Source organism: Poecilia mexicana, unplaced genomic scaffold, assembly GCF_051168715.1.
Source record: "Poecilia mexicana isolate PSO_F unplaced genomic scaffold, ASM5116871v1 scaffold_18, whole genome shotgun sequence".
NCBI lineage: Eukaryota > Metazoa > Chordata > Actinopteri > Cyprinodontiformes > Poeciliidae > Poecilia > Poecilia mexicana.
The window spans coordinates 16,327,305-16,343,590 of record NW_028263387.1 but is presented as its reverse complement, the minus strand read 5'-3'; the positions used below and the strand labels follow the sequence as shown (position 1 = coordinate 16,343,590).

The window sequence follows — 16,286 nt, the reverse complement described above, 5'->3', positions numbered from 1 at the left end:
AGAGAAAGTAGAGCTTACAGAACTGACATATGGAGTAAAGCTTTTAATTAGCTTTCAATGTTTGCGGACTTTTAAGCGACCGTCTGCTGAGATAATTGGCGAGTTTTCAGACGGGGAGGATTTATTTGCAAATTAGGCAAAGGCTTTTTCAAACATTTAACCACAAGACTTAAAACACGTGGTAATATCCGACTTCAAACTGGATTTGTATGCCTTCAAGTAGGGAGGAAAACATTGTGAAATACAATTTTTCACACTAATGTCTTCCTCATGAAGGGGTGGAAGCATTTAAAGTGGGAAATAAGCATGCTTCATTTTTCAGAGATGGATAATTCAGAATCGTCCCGGTTTGTGTTCGACAGTGCATGTGAGGTGTTTGTGGTGAAAAGCTGCTTTTGGTTTTCTCCAGAAATAGACCCTGGAGAAATTACCAAATATATTCGAGCATTCAGACAGTAACTTTGTTTCTAAGTTATTTTTCTAATGGTGGCGCTAAGGAGAATGTAATGGAATCAAGTTATTCAGAAATGGACATTTCCCAGCTCATACTCTATTGTGTTTGTGTCAAAGGTGCTTCTCAAAAGTTGTTTGTTGCATTTCATAGGCAGATGCGTAGGATAAAGAAAACCTTTAACCATAACTCTTTAAAGAAAGTACATCTCTTAAATCTGACTTTACCTATGTGGAAGGTTATCTGGCTTTAAACTGATTCTAAAAAAACATTTTAATCTAACCTCAGCTGTACAAAAATACGTTCATCACACCGTCTTTGTGATTCAGTTTCTTATAGGGGAAAAACACCATTAGCAGCTATAAACCAAAAGTGTTGATCATTTTTTTTGTTCTATTTTTGTTGTTCTGTATTTTCACTAATTGCATGATCCAGATTCAACCAAGTTTGGAGCTTGTGTTCGACTTAATGACTGCAAAAATTATCCCACATCACTACCCCACCACCACCACCACTACGGAGAGGTCGTTTGTTTGCTGTTTTGCAGTTCCTTTGACCAGTCCACCTTCACAGTGGTTTCCGATCAACATCGATTTAATGTTTCATACTTGTCAATAATCCCTCTCACTGCAGATTGATGGACTTCAAATAATCAAACCCCCTCGCAGACTAATGGGCGACCAAATCAACCAAAAAACATTTTTGGTTGATTTAATTTTGTCGCATCTCCTCCGACAAAACTAAATCAAGTTAGAATTTAATCATTTTAGAACCTGGTAGTTTATGCCTTGATGTGTAAAAACCTTAGAAATGAATCGGTGTGCTTTCTTTTTACCTTGACTTTCCTTGCGGAGGACGTTCCCTGCATTACGACAGTACAAATGGCTTCTATGATCGCTCTCAGCTGTGAGCTCTTATGAGATTAATGCCTTAACCGTCTTGTCTGATTCCATTCAGGCTGATTAATTCGTCAGAAGGACTTATTAGCAGGAAAGCTGTCTGTAAGTGCCACGTTGAGTAATGGAATCTTCCAGGCTTCGGTTGTAAATCGCGTCTCCTCCGATCATCCGTCATGCCTGACCGTAAAATCACCTTATCATGGCCTTTCCTCCAATCTAACGCCGGAACTTATTTATTTATTTTTTTGCCCGAAAACTTTTCATAAAGCCATTTTGGGTTCCTATTCTATCTGTGCTCTGTGATGAATCAAAGCTATCCGTGCTAATATCGGCGCCGTCTCCTCATTAAATGCACTGCAGAGACCTTGTGCAAGCCTAAATACATCATGATTAAACTTAGGACACCGTCACAGCTGAGGACAGGAATAGATGCTCATTTGGTGATCTCGCAGGAGAGGGTTCTCCTTCTAGTACGGTCATTAGATCAAAATTATGCTTGTGAAGTCCAGGACATTTTAAATGCAAATTGTTTACAGTGAGACGGCTAAAAGAAGCACTTCGCTACAAAAATAGTCTCCAAAATTTTCACTTGACCTAAATAGGTGAGCTGTTTTTATTGCATTAAAGTTCACTTTCAAGTGCAAGTGTAACCCAAATACACACGCACACACACATGCAGCCTTGAAATTATGACATGAAGCCATCTGCTAATCTCTCATCTCCATGTGTCCTCATTAATGTCCTTCTATTGCCATTATTCTACCTGTGCCAGACTGTCTGGAGATGTTTGGCTTCATTTTTCTGTCCAGGTGCTCAGATATTTATAGCCATCTCAACAGAAACACGGGTGACGGCTGCAGACAATAATATCCCTTTCTCATCAACACACATTCAATAAACTGAAAGCTGTCTCTTTAAATTAGGTCTCCTCATCTGAAATGTTTTATCTTAAGTGTAAAAAAAAAAAAAAAACAGAAAAAAAAGTCACTTCATGGCCTTCTTTAATACCAAAGGGTCAAAGATTCCAGCAACGAGAGCTTTATTTATTTGCAGATCATCTTTGGTTTTGTGGCATTCATCAAGGTCATTACGAATCACCAAATGTATTGGTCTGCAAATAAAGATGCTTCTTTACTCGCCTGATTATATGAAGCAAATGAGTTCTAGAGGCACACTTCACATTCTCTTACCTGCCTATGGGAGAGCATATTCCAGAAATAAATGTCTAAAAATTACTTTCAGAGGCTGAAACGCACATCAAGGCCAGAACAAAGATGAGGCTACAGTTTTATGATTTTATTTTAGAAACGTCAGCCATTTCCAGTCCGATCTGCTGAATAAACAGCTTCCCGTTTGTCCAAATCTGTCTGCGTGTCTTTAATTGAACAGAGTAAGTCTCACCGTCTGACGGAAACCTCTCTTGTTCTGTGGTACTCTGGGGAGACGGAGCTAGACGATCATTTGCATTTGCTGTTTTTGGCTGCCAAGACGGATATGTGAAGTGTTCATGAAAAACGTTTTGATCATTAGAACAGCTGATAGCTGATTTACCAAGAAGCATGCCAGGCTCGTCTTTCTATAGTAACGTTTTATTCTGTGCTGTTTCGAGCAGATGCTAAGTCTTCTTTCCATCAACTTATGTAATTTGTTACTTATAACACTGTGTGTGTGTGTGTGTGTGTGTGTGTGTATACAAGAAAGAAACAACAGCAAGTGAGATTACTAAGCACTGACTGTGCATGACCTGTAGCAACTGTTATGCAGATTCCCCTCTTCGATAGGCGGCACCCAGAGGAATTGTTTGGTGCAGAATTACATAACCCTCGAAACTAGTGGTATCTCGAAAGGGCTTCTAAAGATTTGTCAGATGTTGGGGGTTTGGGAAAAAAAGATGTGACCTGTGTCAGTTCTTATAATTGACTAAATAATGACCCAAGACTAAGAAAATTGAGAACAGGGGACCCAAAAAGTTTAGATTTTATTTATTTTAAGACAAACATGTCTGACATTCCAGCCAGTACTTGGATGATTTTGGTCAATGTGGCAAAATTCGGGACTGTCCAAAACTTTTGTCACAGGTGCCAAGGTTGTCAAGTAAAGCACTCACAGATTAAAAAATAGTTTTTGTTTTTTATCCATAATTTATTGGGTGTGAGGGTGAAATGGCAACAAATTTAGCCTTTTCATAACAATAGTTACAGAATTTTGATAACTCTTTATTTAAGAATGCTTTAATAAAAATAATAAAAGGTAGATTTGGGTGGACTGAAGTCTGCTTTTGAGTGAAGTTTTGTGGATATGTGGAGCTACTTACAATAAACACTTGGCTATAAAAACACAAATACTTTTCCATTATGGAAAATATTAAAAGCTTCCATCTGGATCAATTTGTGCTGGTGGGTCAAATTTGTGTCATTTTGGAACTGGACCCAGGAGCCACTCAGAATCAGTTCAGGAGCTACAAATGGTTCACGACCCACACTTTGAACCCTCTTATTCATGAGTTGATAGAGTCAAAATATGCGACAATGCTTAAAAATCGACGTCTTCATACGAGACTGAGCTTTATCTATGTTGCAAATTAGGAACTTTTTAGTTTCTAGATGTCGAGAGCTGGTAGACATGCTTCTCTTGCGCCTGTAATTTAAGGTTAAAAGTGGTTTTACGACGTTTTTACCTCACAGTTGACTAAGAACGCGAATCTACGGTCCGACCAACGTCAACGTCATCACCTTCCGGTGTACGCGCCTGCCTGCTCTCGCTCGTGTCTGAGAGAACCGCGTGCACGAAGCTGCGCCCCTCAACGAAACTTGAGTTAAGAACGAGCAGCAAGTCCTCGTCTCTCATCCGCTCCCTCACTTTCAGCTTGGTTAAAGCTCCCGTGGCTTAGAAACAAAACATTTAAGACTGGAGCCAGTTCCTCTCCTCTCTGGAATGGATGCGAAGAGAGTGGTGACAGTTTCTGCCCGCGTGGATGCTGCGGTTTCATCAACTGGTAGGACAGATGTGGCATGTTTTAGCCTCTTTGCCATTGTTGTGAATATTATTTATTAATTTATTATCCGTCTGCTGGCTCTAGGCATGCAGCTGGTTTGATATAAGCGCCTGTCAGACACAAGTCACTTTAATATTGCCTCGTGTAAGAAGATTCATTGTGGGAAAGTTGTTGTTTTTTCCGCCAATTTATTATTTAAAGAATTGGAATTTATAAACTCATTTACATGTTTTTAATAATATCAGTTAACTTTCTTTTATTTTCTGACAGGCAATGTTGAATTGACCTATTTATTTTATGTTTTGCTCAGGTTTATTTGCTTCCTAAATTTCGGTTTATTTTCTTTTTTCAATAAGTTTTTGTCATGTCTGGACTTTTGCCTTCTCTGAAGAAATAAATAGGCAATGACGCATGTTAGATTTATGAAGCTTCATGAACTGACATTAAAAAAAACTCGTTGGGAGTTGGGTTGAAGCGGGGAGGACACAGGTGTAAGTAATAACGTTAATCAGGAGATGACGCGCCAACAATATGAGCAGCTTGATTGGAGGAGCCATAATGGTTCACCAACACACATAAGCTAACACTCTGTGTGCTTACACAATATTTTTCACATAATTATATGCTTAAATAGGATATTGTGGTATGTGTCTGTTAAGTAGACCCATATTTGGTCTTATAGATGAATCTTAATGGGTTAAAAATCTATTGAAATCTTAATTCCTGTATTTCTTGTAAATAGAATAGACATATCCTATATTTCTATTCTACAAGCTGTCATACAACCTTTTTATGTTGTATGAAACCATAGGCTGTAGTACTGTAGTATTTTTGTTAGAACTCATGCAAAAATACTGCAGATGTATTTTTATCGTGCTGTAGCACTGATGCATGATCCAGTTGCTTGTTTTACAACAGAAAAAAGTATTTATTTCTGTTTATTTAAACCAGGGGTCTCAAACTCCAGTCCTCGAGGGCTACTGTCCTGCAACTTTTAGATGTGCCTCTGCTGCACCACACCTGAATAGAATAATTAGGTCACAGAGTGATCTACACAAGGAGGAGGTAATTAAGGTAATTAAGCCAGTTCATTCCAGTGTTTGGTACCTGTGGCACATCTAGAAACTGCAGGACAGCGGCCCTTGAGGACTGGAGTTTGAGACCCCTGATATAAACTAAGGTGCTAAGGTCATGATCTGCTGCAGGTAGGACACTGACTGCTAGTAACTACCCCACAAAGTCCTACTGCAAAAATACAACTAATCATATGACAGTTGTAGTTTTGCTGTAATTAATTTCTCAGCTGTGTACAAATGATGTTTAGGTCCCTTTGTATTTAAGAGGCATCTTGAAGTTTTTATTGAAGGAATGTGTTTAAGTAAAGTGGAATATGAGTAGAAATACAAACGTAAATGAAAATTGTGAATTAGAAGAAATTATAATCCTCATAAAGCCTCATTTTAGTTCACAATCAAGTGACAGAACTGGGTCTGTTTATTTACGTAGCTTCATAAACATCATCTCTGTGTCTGCATTTTCTTTTGTTTGCATAATAAAATGCGGAGATGGGTCCACAGTGTCCCAGAAACTCATTAATGTAAAAAAAAAAAAAAACCCGGCACAGCAGCAGAACCCATTCTTTTTAGGTAAAATTCATCTTTAATATTAAAACTACTGTGGTTCTCTACGATAATCGAAAGCAACGCTAAACGGCAAAAGAATGTTTCTTTCATATTTATTTGCTATTGCAACTCAATAATGACATCTTATGTCATATAAAATATCAAACATAGTTTCATATTTTAACATTATGTTTTATATAATTTGACTGTCTTCTGATCTCAGCAAATTATTTGGATATAAACGAGTTTTAAAGTACTTTTTCTGAATATGTGCACACATAATTTGCATTAATTCTCTGATGGTTTCCCCTCTCTGCAGTACTTTGGCTTTCATTCAGAAAAATGATGGCTCAGTTAGAGTCCATAGGTTCCCCTCAGGCTCCTCAATTGTTTCACATAAGCCAGAAGGTAGTTAACTACCCATTATGCCTGAGTCAGGAAAATGTTTATTTGCTCACCTAACTGACTTCTCATTATCTTGTGTTAAAGATAAGAATTACAGATTCTGCATTTGTACCTGATTTGACATTTATTTTGTGCTCTTAGGTCTTTTTCAGAGTCATTATTAGGAAAATGGTGTGTTCTCGTTACCAGCAATTTCCATACATGTTGTAAAAATGAGAAACAATGCTCATTGCATGCACAGATCTAAGTGCCGTTAAGGAGTAAAGCTCTACAAACGAATGCATTAGTCATGAAGGGATAAACAATCCAGACTGTAAATGTGCACAAGTAGGATCACAGAGTTGGAGGAAATGAAGATGTTTTGTCGTTTGTTGTGGTTAAATATATTTTGGGTGAATTTATGAATATCTAAGCTTTTTTCCCCCACTTGAATATCTGTAGTCATTATTACAAAGTTTGCCTCCAGTAGTATGGTCTACATTGCTTTTTGCTCTTATTCTATTTTCGTTTCTTATAATTTAGGTGGGGAGGAATATCATGAGCACTGCAAACTTAGGGTTTTAAAAACATGAGCAGATGTTTGCGTTTTCTTTTCTAAATCATTGTGATTCCTCAGTTCCTTAGCATTTACTCTTCACCAAGTCCCACATGGTGTAATCGGAGAATTTGTTTTATGCTTTACAACCACCTATTAAGATTATTGTTGATCTACTGAGCCATGAGGTTTGTTCCTAACAGCTGCTTCCTTAGTGCAACAGTTCTTTACATTGACACTCTTTTAAATCGTTATCGTAACTTCCGTAACATCTTTGCATTCGTTTCCCTTTCTTTTCGTTCTTTCATGGCAAACTGTTATCAGTGACTTTCTTTACACATAAATATTTCCTTTTTTGCTTGACTTGTGGCTTTAACGTCCTTTAATTGAAAAGTTTGTGTTGGCAAACTGAGCTGCACAGTGGTGCAGTCGGCAAGAAGGTCCTGGTTTTGAACGGTCTTTCTGGATGGAGTTTGTAGGTTCTCCCTATGCACCCATGGGTTCTCTCCATGTACTCTGTCTTCCTCCAGCAGTTCAGAAAACATGACCAAGGTTAATTGATCTCTTTAAATTGTCTGTGTTCATAGTTCAGTTCTTGGTGTCTCTGTGTTGCCCTGCGATTAATTGGTGACCTGTCCAGAGTGAACCCTGGGTCTCACCTGATGGTTGCTGGAGATGGGCACCAGGTTTTGCTTTATTTATGGTAGTTATCCTGTTGAATGGTGGACCTCTGCCTCTGTCCCGTGTCTTTTCCATTCATGTTTTCATAAGCCTTAATTACACACAGGTGAACTTTCGGCTGTTGACTAATTAAAGGACTTTTGAAGGAAATTGGCTGCAGTGGATTTGTTGTAACACAATAAAGGGGGCCTAATACAAATGGTCACTACACTTTTTGTATCATTTAATTGTATTTTCATTGATAATTCTCTTTTCTGTTAATCTTGTCCATTTTACACTAAAGATGCTTTGTCATCTTATTTCAAAGTGTTTCTTTGATACTTGCTGGTCTTCTGCTGGGAAGCAGATTGTTTGCTTTGCTTCCAGCCTTTGTTTGTTCCTTCGTGTGGATTGGGTGGGGAGCATCTGCTTGTAAGGACCATCTGCCTTGGGAATCAAGCCAGAAAATAATAAGGGAATAAGTAGTCCAAAGTAAAGAGGGTGGACACGGAGACAAGAAAGGGAGACATGGAGCTGAATATATGAACACAAGCTGGGTGACTGGGATGTAGAACAGATCTGCGAGAGACATCACAGCGATTTTTGTTGCTATAAATGCTCTGAGATGTGTGAACACTGAAAAAAGTGGGCAATCTCAAATGTTTATGTTTCCACCCACTGGCTTGTTTATGCCACAGATCCACTCTATTTGCCGTGTTTGTATAGAGTGCCAAGCAGTTGGTGCCAACCGGGTAGAAATGCTTAGACGCAGCTTGAAAATGTGTTTCTTTTCTGTTGCCAAGGTCACGCTATAGATTGACTACATTCACTTAGGACAAAAAAAAAAGAAGCATAACACATTGCTACCCATTTATTTTTGTCCCGTCAACTAATGGGCATCTCTAAAACTAGAGAGCTATTTCTTAAAATATAGATATTAGTTTTTAAAAAACTCCATACCCTTCCATTTCAGGCTACCCACATTAGTTGTAATATGATTGGTCTAACAGAAAGGCGTCTTTTTTTTTTCAGATTCGTTGCCATCTTTCTCAATACTCATGGTGTCAAGAAAAACTTGGGTTGTTCGTCACCCAGCTTTCTTTTTCATAGTTTCCGATGTTAAGTTTTTGATTTTTGCTCTGACTTCAAATATGTGTGTTTAGTCAAGCAGCTATTTTCTGGTAGCTGATTCCTGAATTTCTTGGATCAATGCATTTCTGACTCATTTGAAAATCATGTTCTTTTGTCTTTCGTAGTTCGTACGATGGGTCTATTTTAAATATTAAATTATACTTCTACTAAGCTATTTCTAACTAAATTGGGTTTTTCTAACTTGTGTGCATCAAGAATAAAAAGTACTTGTTAGTGCTGACTGGTGCTTTGTCATCTTATTTCAAAGTATTTGATATTTGCTGATCTTCTGCTGGAAAGCAGATTTTTTGTTTTATCTGTGAAAAGACAATAAAAGTGTAGCCTGCTGTTAACATAAAAAAGCAGAAATTGGCTTTGATTTAGCGTTTTGACAAGGAAATTTGTTTGTAGATCATCCTAGTTTTTTACATTTTCAAACAAATAGAACAACTTGACCAAGAATTCCTTCATGAAATGAAATGGTGTCATTGCTGAACATCATGCAGGCCATATGTGGAGTCATAAGTGGCCAACTGAAGGGTCCGTCTGTCTCGTCCCAGTAGGCGGGTGGCTCATAAGCCTTTTCTGGAAACTGGTTCCTCCCAAAGTCCATGTCCTACAAGTTGGCTGCCAGTGCTTAATATAGATGGCCAACAACACAATAATAAACATATCTTTGAATCCATCTGGAGATTATGACATGTGGAGCACACAAACATGTGCAGTCATAATGAGTCTGCCTTAATAATTAGGGTTAGTCTAAAAATAACTCAGAAGAAAAGCAGCAAAATACATCAGTTGATGAAACTCAAATACAATTTCTTTATCAGTAGTCTAAATCACATCTGTGGAAAAAAACACCTAGTAAAAAAGCAAAGTAAAGCATTATCTACTGTATGTTTCTTCTATTCAGTGTGCAAGGGTGCCACCATGTGGCTGATTGTGGAAATACAATGCAATACTTTTATGGATTCTCTCACCAAGAGCTTATGTTTTTTGTTATATCTTCAATATTGTAGGTAATTCACTGACATGATATCTGATAAAGAAAGCATATTGGGATTCAAAAATAACCATCTCAACTTCTAATTAGCTTTGTCATTTGTTATGATTGTTGTTTGCATTGGCTTTTATGTAAAATCACGCTGAAATTATTTAAAACTGGTTTAATTTTGAAACACAATATAGAGTTATGTTCAGCCATTGTAGTTTATTTTCTCCCAGTTCATCTCTCTGAACAGGGAAGAAGTGCTTTAGGCTAAGGTAGGGTACGTTTGACTGCACTGTGAAGCAGCCAAGGCTTTCTGTTATGCCAGATGCTGTTTGTGGTGTTTGTGTACTGGATTTATTTAGAAGGTGTATGGTTTGGGACTGTACATGTCCTGAGCTTTTTTTTTCTTTTCCTTACATTATACACCAAGAAATCAGCTGGTGGGCAGAATCGGACAATCAGACTTAGCAATTGGTCTGACATTCAAAAATCAGATTTTTATCAAATTAGCAATATATATATCTACTACCATGTTTAACTGGTCAAAATACTTTAGAGAATGGGTGCAGTTACTAAGCAGAGATGACTCTTTGTCTGCCATTACAGTATCAGTCAGGTGCTTGAAAATGAAGTTAGACTAAGAGACAAGATGTAAGAAGTTGACATCTGAAATTTATTGTTGCTGAAGGAGAGTCGGAGTGAGCGAGACTTTAGATGCAAAAAAAGCTGACCAGTACAGTTACTCCATTTTATCAGTTGGATTTTATAAAATGTCTGTCAAAAACCATGCTGGTTTTGGCAACATTTCATTAATCTAAAATATAAATGATGCTGTTTTAGTAATTCTTACTATGCTAGTCCCCAATGTAAGATGCAAGACAGTTTAAAATGTCAGCCTTTTATCATTGATTGAATCATTTAAACCCTGTTTTACAGCACGTTTGCACAGATAGTTTGACTTTGTCTTTTTAATCACCATTTGTGGCAGAAAGTTTTGAATTAATACTATTTCAATGTCTCATTAGGAAATGATCACAATATTGTAATCTTTGCATCTCTAGATGATGTGGTTTTGTTGGCCTATTGTTACCCAAGTGAGCTGATCTCGATTAGTAGAAAACCAAAATGGATTTTAAAGTGCACAGACTTTAATTCAATACATCGAAACACAATTACTTTTTACTGTAACTTTACACTTTCAACTTTGCTTTGTTGAGTGGGTATTTAAGCAAATTAAATAAATTAGAAATTCTGCATTAGTTGCTTGTATATTGCTTTATGGTTCTCCAAGCAATTAGAAATGTTAGGCAACTATCCTGATAAGCCTGCATTAGCTACGCAGTGAGAAACAACTCGCCCCTTTTGTTTAATGACCTGAAAATGAAGTGCATCTCCTGAGAAAATGAAAGTGACCTTACAACATAAACCTCTGGATACGATAGGTCCCTTTGTCTGCTTGACTACCACACTGACATGCATCCTTTCACAGAAAGTGTCCTCGATTCCCTCTGGACGCTTGTATAGTCTGTGAACACGCTGACCGATAAAGACCCACCGTTATCTTCAGATGGCAGATGCTGTGGTTCAATAACTTATGGAGGCATTCCAACACTTATTTTTTTTTTATAGAGAAATCTGCACACTTTGCATACATGTCACCATTTCACTTTGATATTTGTGCTTTATGTACAACTCTTTTATTTAGTTTACATTAGGTTGTTACATTTGCTGTAGTATTAGAATATTTGGTATAATATACCAAAATTTGGCTTTTTGTAATTGCAGAAGAAATTAAATAAATCTGTTTGCTCCCCCAAAATGCAGATTTTTAATTCAAAAGAAGATGAACCGAGTTTTGAATGCCATCAAGTCAATTTTTTAATTGAAATCGCAGTAAACCACCAGTACATAACAGTATATTTACCAACTGAAGGTCCCTTCTCTGAACTGCTGCATTGCAGTTTCTTTAATCCCTCAGGCTGCCTCCCTCATGAATTCTAATTTTAGCTTCAACTTCATAGGACAAGGGCAGGGTCAGTGTGTGAGAAATCAGGAAGAAACAGGTGTGTGTTTGCTGAAATATCTTTCTCTGACTGCTAGCTGACCCAGTAACTCTGAACCACCAGGGGCTCTACCCACCTTCACATTGGAACTAGGAAGTTGCATAGAAAGGAGCAGCTTGCTTCAAGTAATTGTAGTAGAGAATAACGAGCGCTCTGGTTTATGGCTCCCAACTGTGCTGGGTGTTCTGCAGTGGCTGTGTAATTCATGTGCATCTTTATAAGTTTATGAAAGGCTTGGAAAGATAAGGCAGCAGTTTTTAAAAAGTTTGCAAACAATTCTTGTTCATCTGTTCATCTGTTCTGTCAGATGTTGTCAGTTTACATGGCAGAGAGCAAAAAGTTTAAAGCTCCAGTAGGTAGCTTTTATAAACAATCTGTTTTTTTGTGTGTGTTTTTTTTACATATTGTCTGTTTTCTATGTCGTGACTGTATGAAAGAAAAATAATCTTTGGAAAAAATCAAGCTCTTCTGCCTGCCTTTACATTTTTCCCGTAAAGGTAAGTTGTCGCCATTAGGGCATTGAGCAGCAAGTACATAAGCATGATTGACAGTGCTGATCTTTCTCCTTGCTCTGATTGGTTGTTTCTGACCGAGAGCAGATGTTAATAGGAGCATCAGATGGAGGTGGAGCAGCTTGATCTTCAGGTATTAAGAAATTAGACCCGAGGTCTAATCAGAGAGACACTGATAGAGATTTTGATCCAGCTGATCCTCTAATCTGGCATCGACGCCTAGAAAGCAACTTTCAGTCTACTCAGATTGAAAGTTATTTCAAAGACAAATATCTGTGCAATTTACTGGATGGGTCATATACTAGCCTACTATTACTGAAGCAGTACAAATGTTTGACGAGGAACATTAAGAAAAACTCAACTTGTTAGTAAATTGAGCACCACAGATGCACTGGCACAAGCCAAGGAAAATACATCTATGTTTATATCCAACCCAATCTTATTTCAACTTTCTGGCAAATTAAATCTTCTGGGAATTTTTATTTGGCCAAAATAAAAGTTTACTTCCAAAAACCCAAACATTTTGTTTCACTGATCCATAAAATTCCTTACTATTTAGATAATGAGTAAAAGAAGCTAACTGTGTTCAGTAAAGTTTTCAGTGGTCGTTAAAGATAATAGAGGTGAGCGTGTTTAATTCAGTGGACACTCTTTGGTTTCAAACCTCTTTTTCAGCCGGTAATGGCCTCTGTAATGAGCCTGTTCTTTATCCTGGATGACGCTCTAGAAATGCTCTGCTTGTTTTAAACAAATCATTTTGTCTTTTATCTGCATTTTCAATTCCTTACAATATGCTACATTATTATTCTCCAAATCCATCTGTAGATTCTGAGGTTTAGAATCCCTTTAAGTCCTCACAAAGAGTTAGAGGTTAAAAGAAAGAAGTATAACAAGACTCGTAGTACAATGCTACTTTAGATTACTTGTTTCTTCTGGAAGATGTTTCTAGTGTTGATGCATTTCCTCAGTACATCAGAGAATGCTTTTTAACAAGGTGAGCTGCAGTTTCAATCAGCATAGAAAGTGTGCTAGATTTCCCCCCCCTCTACGTTCCCTGTTGTTTATACACAGATATAGCAAGAGCTTTGATAACAGAACACAAACATTTCCATTCCACATGAGCTGCATGAATTGATTTTAGGATAAATCTTGTAGGTGGGTGTCTGTATTAGAGAGGCAGTGGAAAAGTGCGGAGGAGATCTGAAGCTTCACTCTTATTTCTCTTACGCATACCACAAAGCACCTTAAGGGCTTCTGTTAGCATCTAATGTATGTGGATTATATTTCAGGAATTTTTCATTGGGCATCTTGAGCAGGACAGATAATCAAATCTGAGAGGATGACTTGTGATTAGGGCTCCACCCCGCTTACATATTTGTAGTCCACTTTAGTCTGCATGAAATATGCTGTGGTTTGCCTGACAGGATGTAATCTTTCAACAAAGCCTGGTTTTAAAACTCATCTTTGCACTGATGGCATTCTGTTGAGAGTTGTTAATGGCATCATTTTGGCAGCAGGCTCTGGTGATTGTTTACCACTTATTATCTTGTTGGAGTTAAGTTTTATTACTGAGAGTGTAATTTCCACAGCTGTCCTGTGGTTTAGGTACTCACTGATAAGTCTGTGTTGGCACCAATTATCTCCATTTGTGTTGAAAAGATGTATTCTAAGTACATCACCCTTGATTTCATTTGAATACAAAATGCATGTCTTTAAATAGTAGAGGTGTAAAGATGCATCCAGCTTACAGAAAGATATGATGCACAATAAGAAAATTACATTTTAGCAATGCCTTATTTTATATTTTTACATTTTGAGTTGAAGTTTAAAAATCACTCATTTGTGCATAAAATCCATAGCTGATGTAGAATAATCAAATTTAGGCTTGACTGGTCTATTACTGTCTTTATGAATGTCTCATACAAAAGGATTTGAAAATGCTCTCTTTTCTGATATTACTAATTGTTTAAATATTTACTTTTTTCTAAGCCCAGTGCAAACTAGAGATGATCAAACACACACTCATAAAAAAATAAAATAATAGCATCATTGGTGGTTTACAGTTTCAAATGTCTTTGTTTTCCCCGCCAGATGCCCAAGATGTTGCTAGATAAATTATTTAATTTGGACTTCTTTAATGCTTTTTGTACGAATGTACTGTTGGCTAGGATATAGTAGTTTACTGCTTCCCAACAAAGCGACCCATAAACTACTTCCTGTTTTACCTCAAAATAGGAGTTTCACATGTGGATGTAACATGATGCCAGGCTGAAAGCTCTCGCCTTCATACCCTGAGCCCATAATAACGGTTTAGATTCACCCTCAGGGCTTCCCAGAAAGTTTTGAGTTGTGGGCAGACAAAGCCCATGACTATTACTGGTATGCAGCATTAAAAGCTAGTAGTGTTGTTCAGATATGTTTTAAGTCAATTTCATAAAATAATAAACTGATAATCACTAAGATTTTTTTTTTCAAATGTAAAAATTATTTGAATTTTGTAGGCATTAAATGCTTTCGGTAATTTTGTAGTCCTTTGTCACTTAATTTTTGATCTGAATATGTGATTCTGGTATAATTTAAATTTTTAAGTGGAGTCAGGAATTATTGACATGCATTCAAAATGGGTTATTTCTTTCTTTTTTTCTCAAATTTATACATAAGGACCATGCATATTGCATGATTTGATTACCTGTGTGGAGTATAGGAAATATTTAGGAGTTTTCATGATTATTCCAGGACCCTGTCCTCTTCCCTGCCCCCTTTTGGTGAATTGCTTCCTGCACCACATGAAGTGACATGCGGACAGCAAATGCATATCTCCTAATGAGGGAGACCTAACTTTTGATGAGAAAAGTTGTGGCATTTTGAAATCGCAGTTGCCTCTAATAAAAGGTAATTCAGTTTATTCCCAAAAGTTGAAAGAAATATTGATCTAATAATTGCTACCAATGCTAGATCAATCTACAATGAACCTTTCTCATAGTTTAAAGAGATTCACTAAATCCATTGTTGGAAATGAGAAACCAAGAGAAGCATTGTATAACATTTTGCAGCTTTATGTTAGGACAATTTTAAAGTTGTCGAAACGTAGACACAGCTACAACCCACGGGCCAGCACTGCGCATTCCAAATAAACTTTACTAAACATTACTTTGCATAGAAGAAAATGGCATTGCTATTGTTGAGCTTGAATGTCTGGACTTGAGAGTAAAAGATACCTGGTTTACAGTTGTGAGGTTGGGTGGTCTTAAATATCAGTGAGCTGAGATCAGCTGATGCTTGTACATAAATAATTCAGCAGTTGGCACTAAGCTGTCCAGGCCTTTTCAGTGCCAGTTTATCTTACATGTTACGACACAATGAGCAAAATATCTCTACATACATACATTCGTCAGCCCACATCCCACAACAAGGGATCAATCTGTTCAGCCGTGAGCGTGTCTTGTCCTGCTGAGAAACCGTGGCTGCATTCCCGGTTCCCTGTTCAGGTTCCCCCCTGCCGTCTTCTCAGGTACAGAACATCCCTTGATCCACTCAGTGGAAGCAATTAGAGGATCCTGCTGTATCCTGTTAAGCTTAACTATTTATCAGTTAGGCACAGGATCTGATGTTTGTGAATTCATATACATGAGTTAATGCCATCAAACAGTCATAATTGTATTTCTTACAAGCAAAAAAAAGAATGCGAGAAAACTGGTTACTCGATCACTTCATTGGTTTATCATTAAAATATTTTAAAGAAAGGATGTGGTGGAATATTGGTTTTTAAGACCTGTTATACGTATTCTGTAAACTGGTCGTCTAGCTTCAGTGACTCACTTTGTTTGGTGTCACTGTTAATGAAGTTTCTTTCAGATGTGACTTTTAGTGGAAGTAAGATTATACTTTCTCCCCAAGGACCCATACTTCCATACTTTTGCTATTACACACTTCAGAATATTGCACTTCTAAGGGTTTTTGATCAGTCGTTTCCATCGTTTACAGGTTGTTAGAAATGCAGCATTTTGCTCCTTGAGGGAAGG

The 16,286-nt window shown here is 37.4% G+C and overlaps 1 protein-coding gene across 4 annotated transcripts in view; it reads left to right on the top strand.

The window, feature by feature from the left end:
* The first annotated feature begins 3,703 nt into the window (after positions 1–3,703).
* The window catches only part of kcnip4a (potassium voltage-gated channel interacting protein 4a), a 137,192-nt gene continuing 124,609 nt past the window's right edge, over positions 3,704–16,286 (top strand). For 2 of the 4 annotated variants that reach the window (XM_088015738.1, XM_088015737.1), the window contains exon 1: positions 3,706–4,345. In XM_088015738.1, coding sequence (XP_087871864.1) covers positions 4,285–4,345 — 61 coding nt within the window. In that variant the 5' untranslated portion in view covers positions 3,706–4,284. Of the gene's footprint in view, positions 4,346–16,286 lie in introns of all 4 variants that reach the window. The other 2 variants (XM_088015736.1, XM_015008309.2) reach the window with 2 other exon arrangements.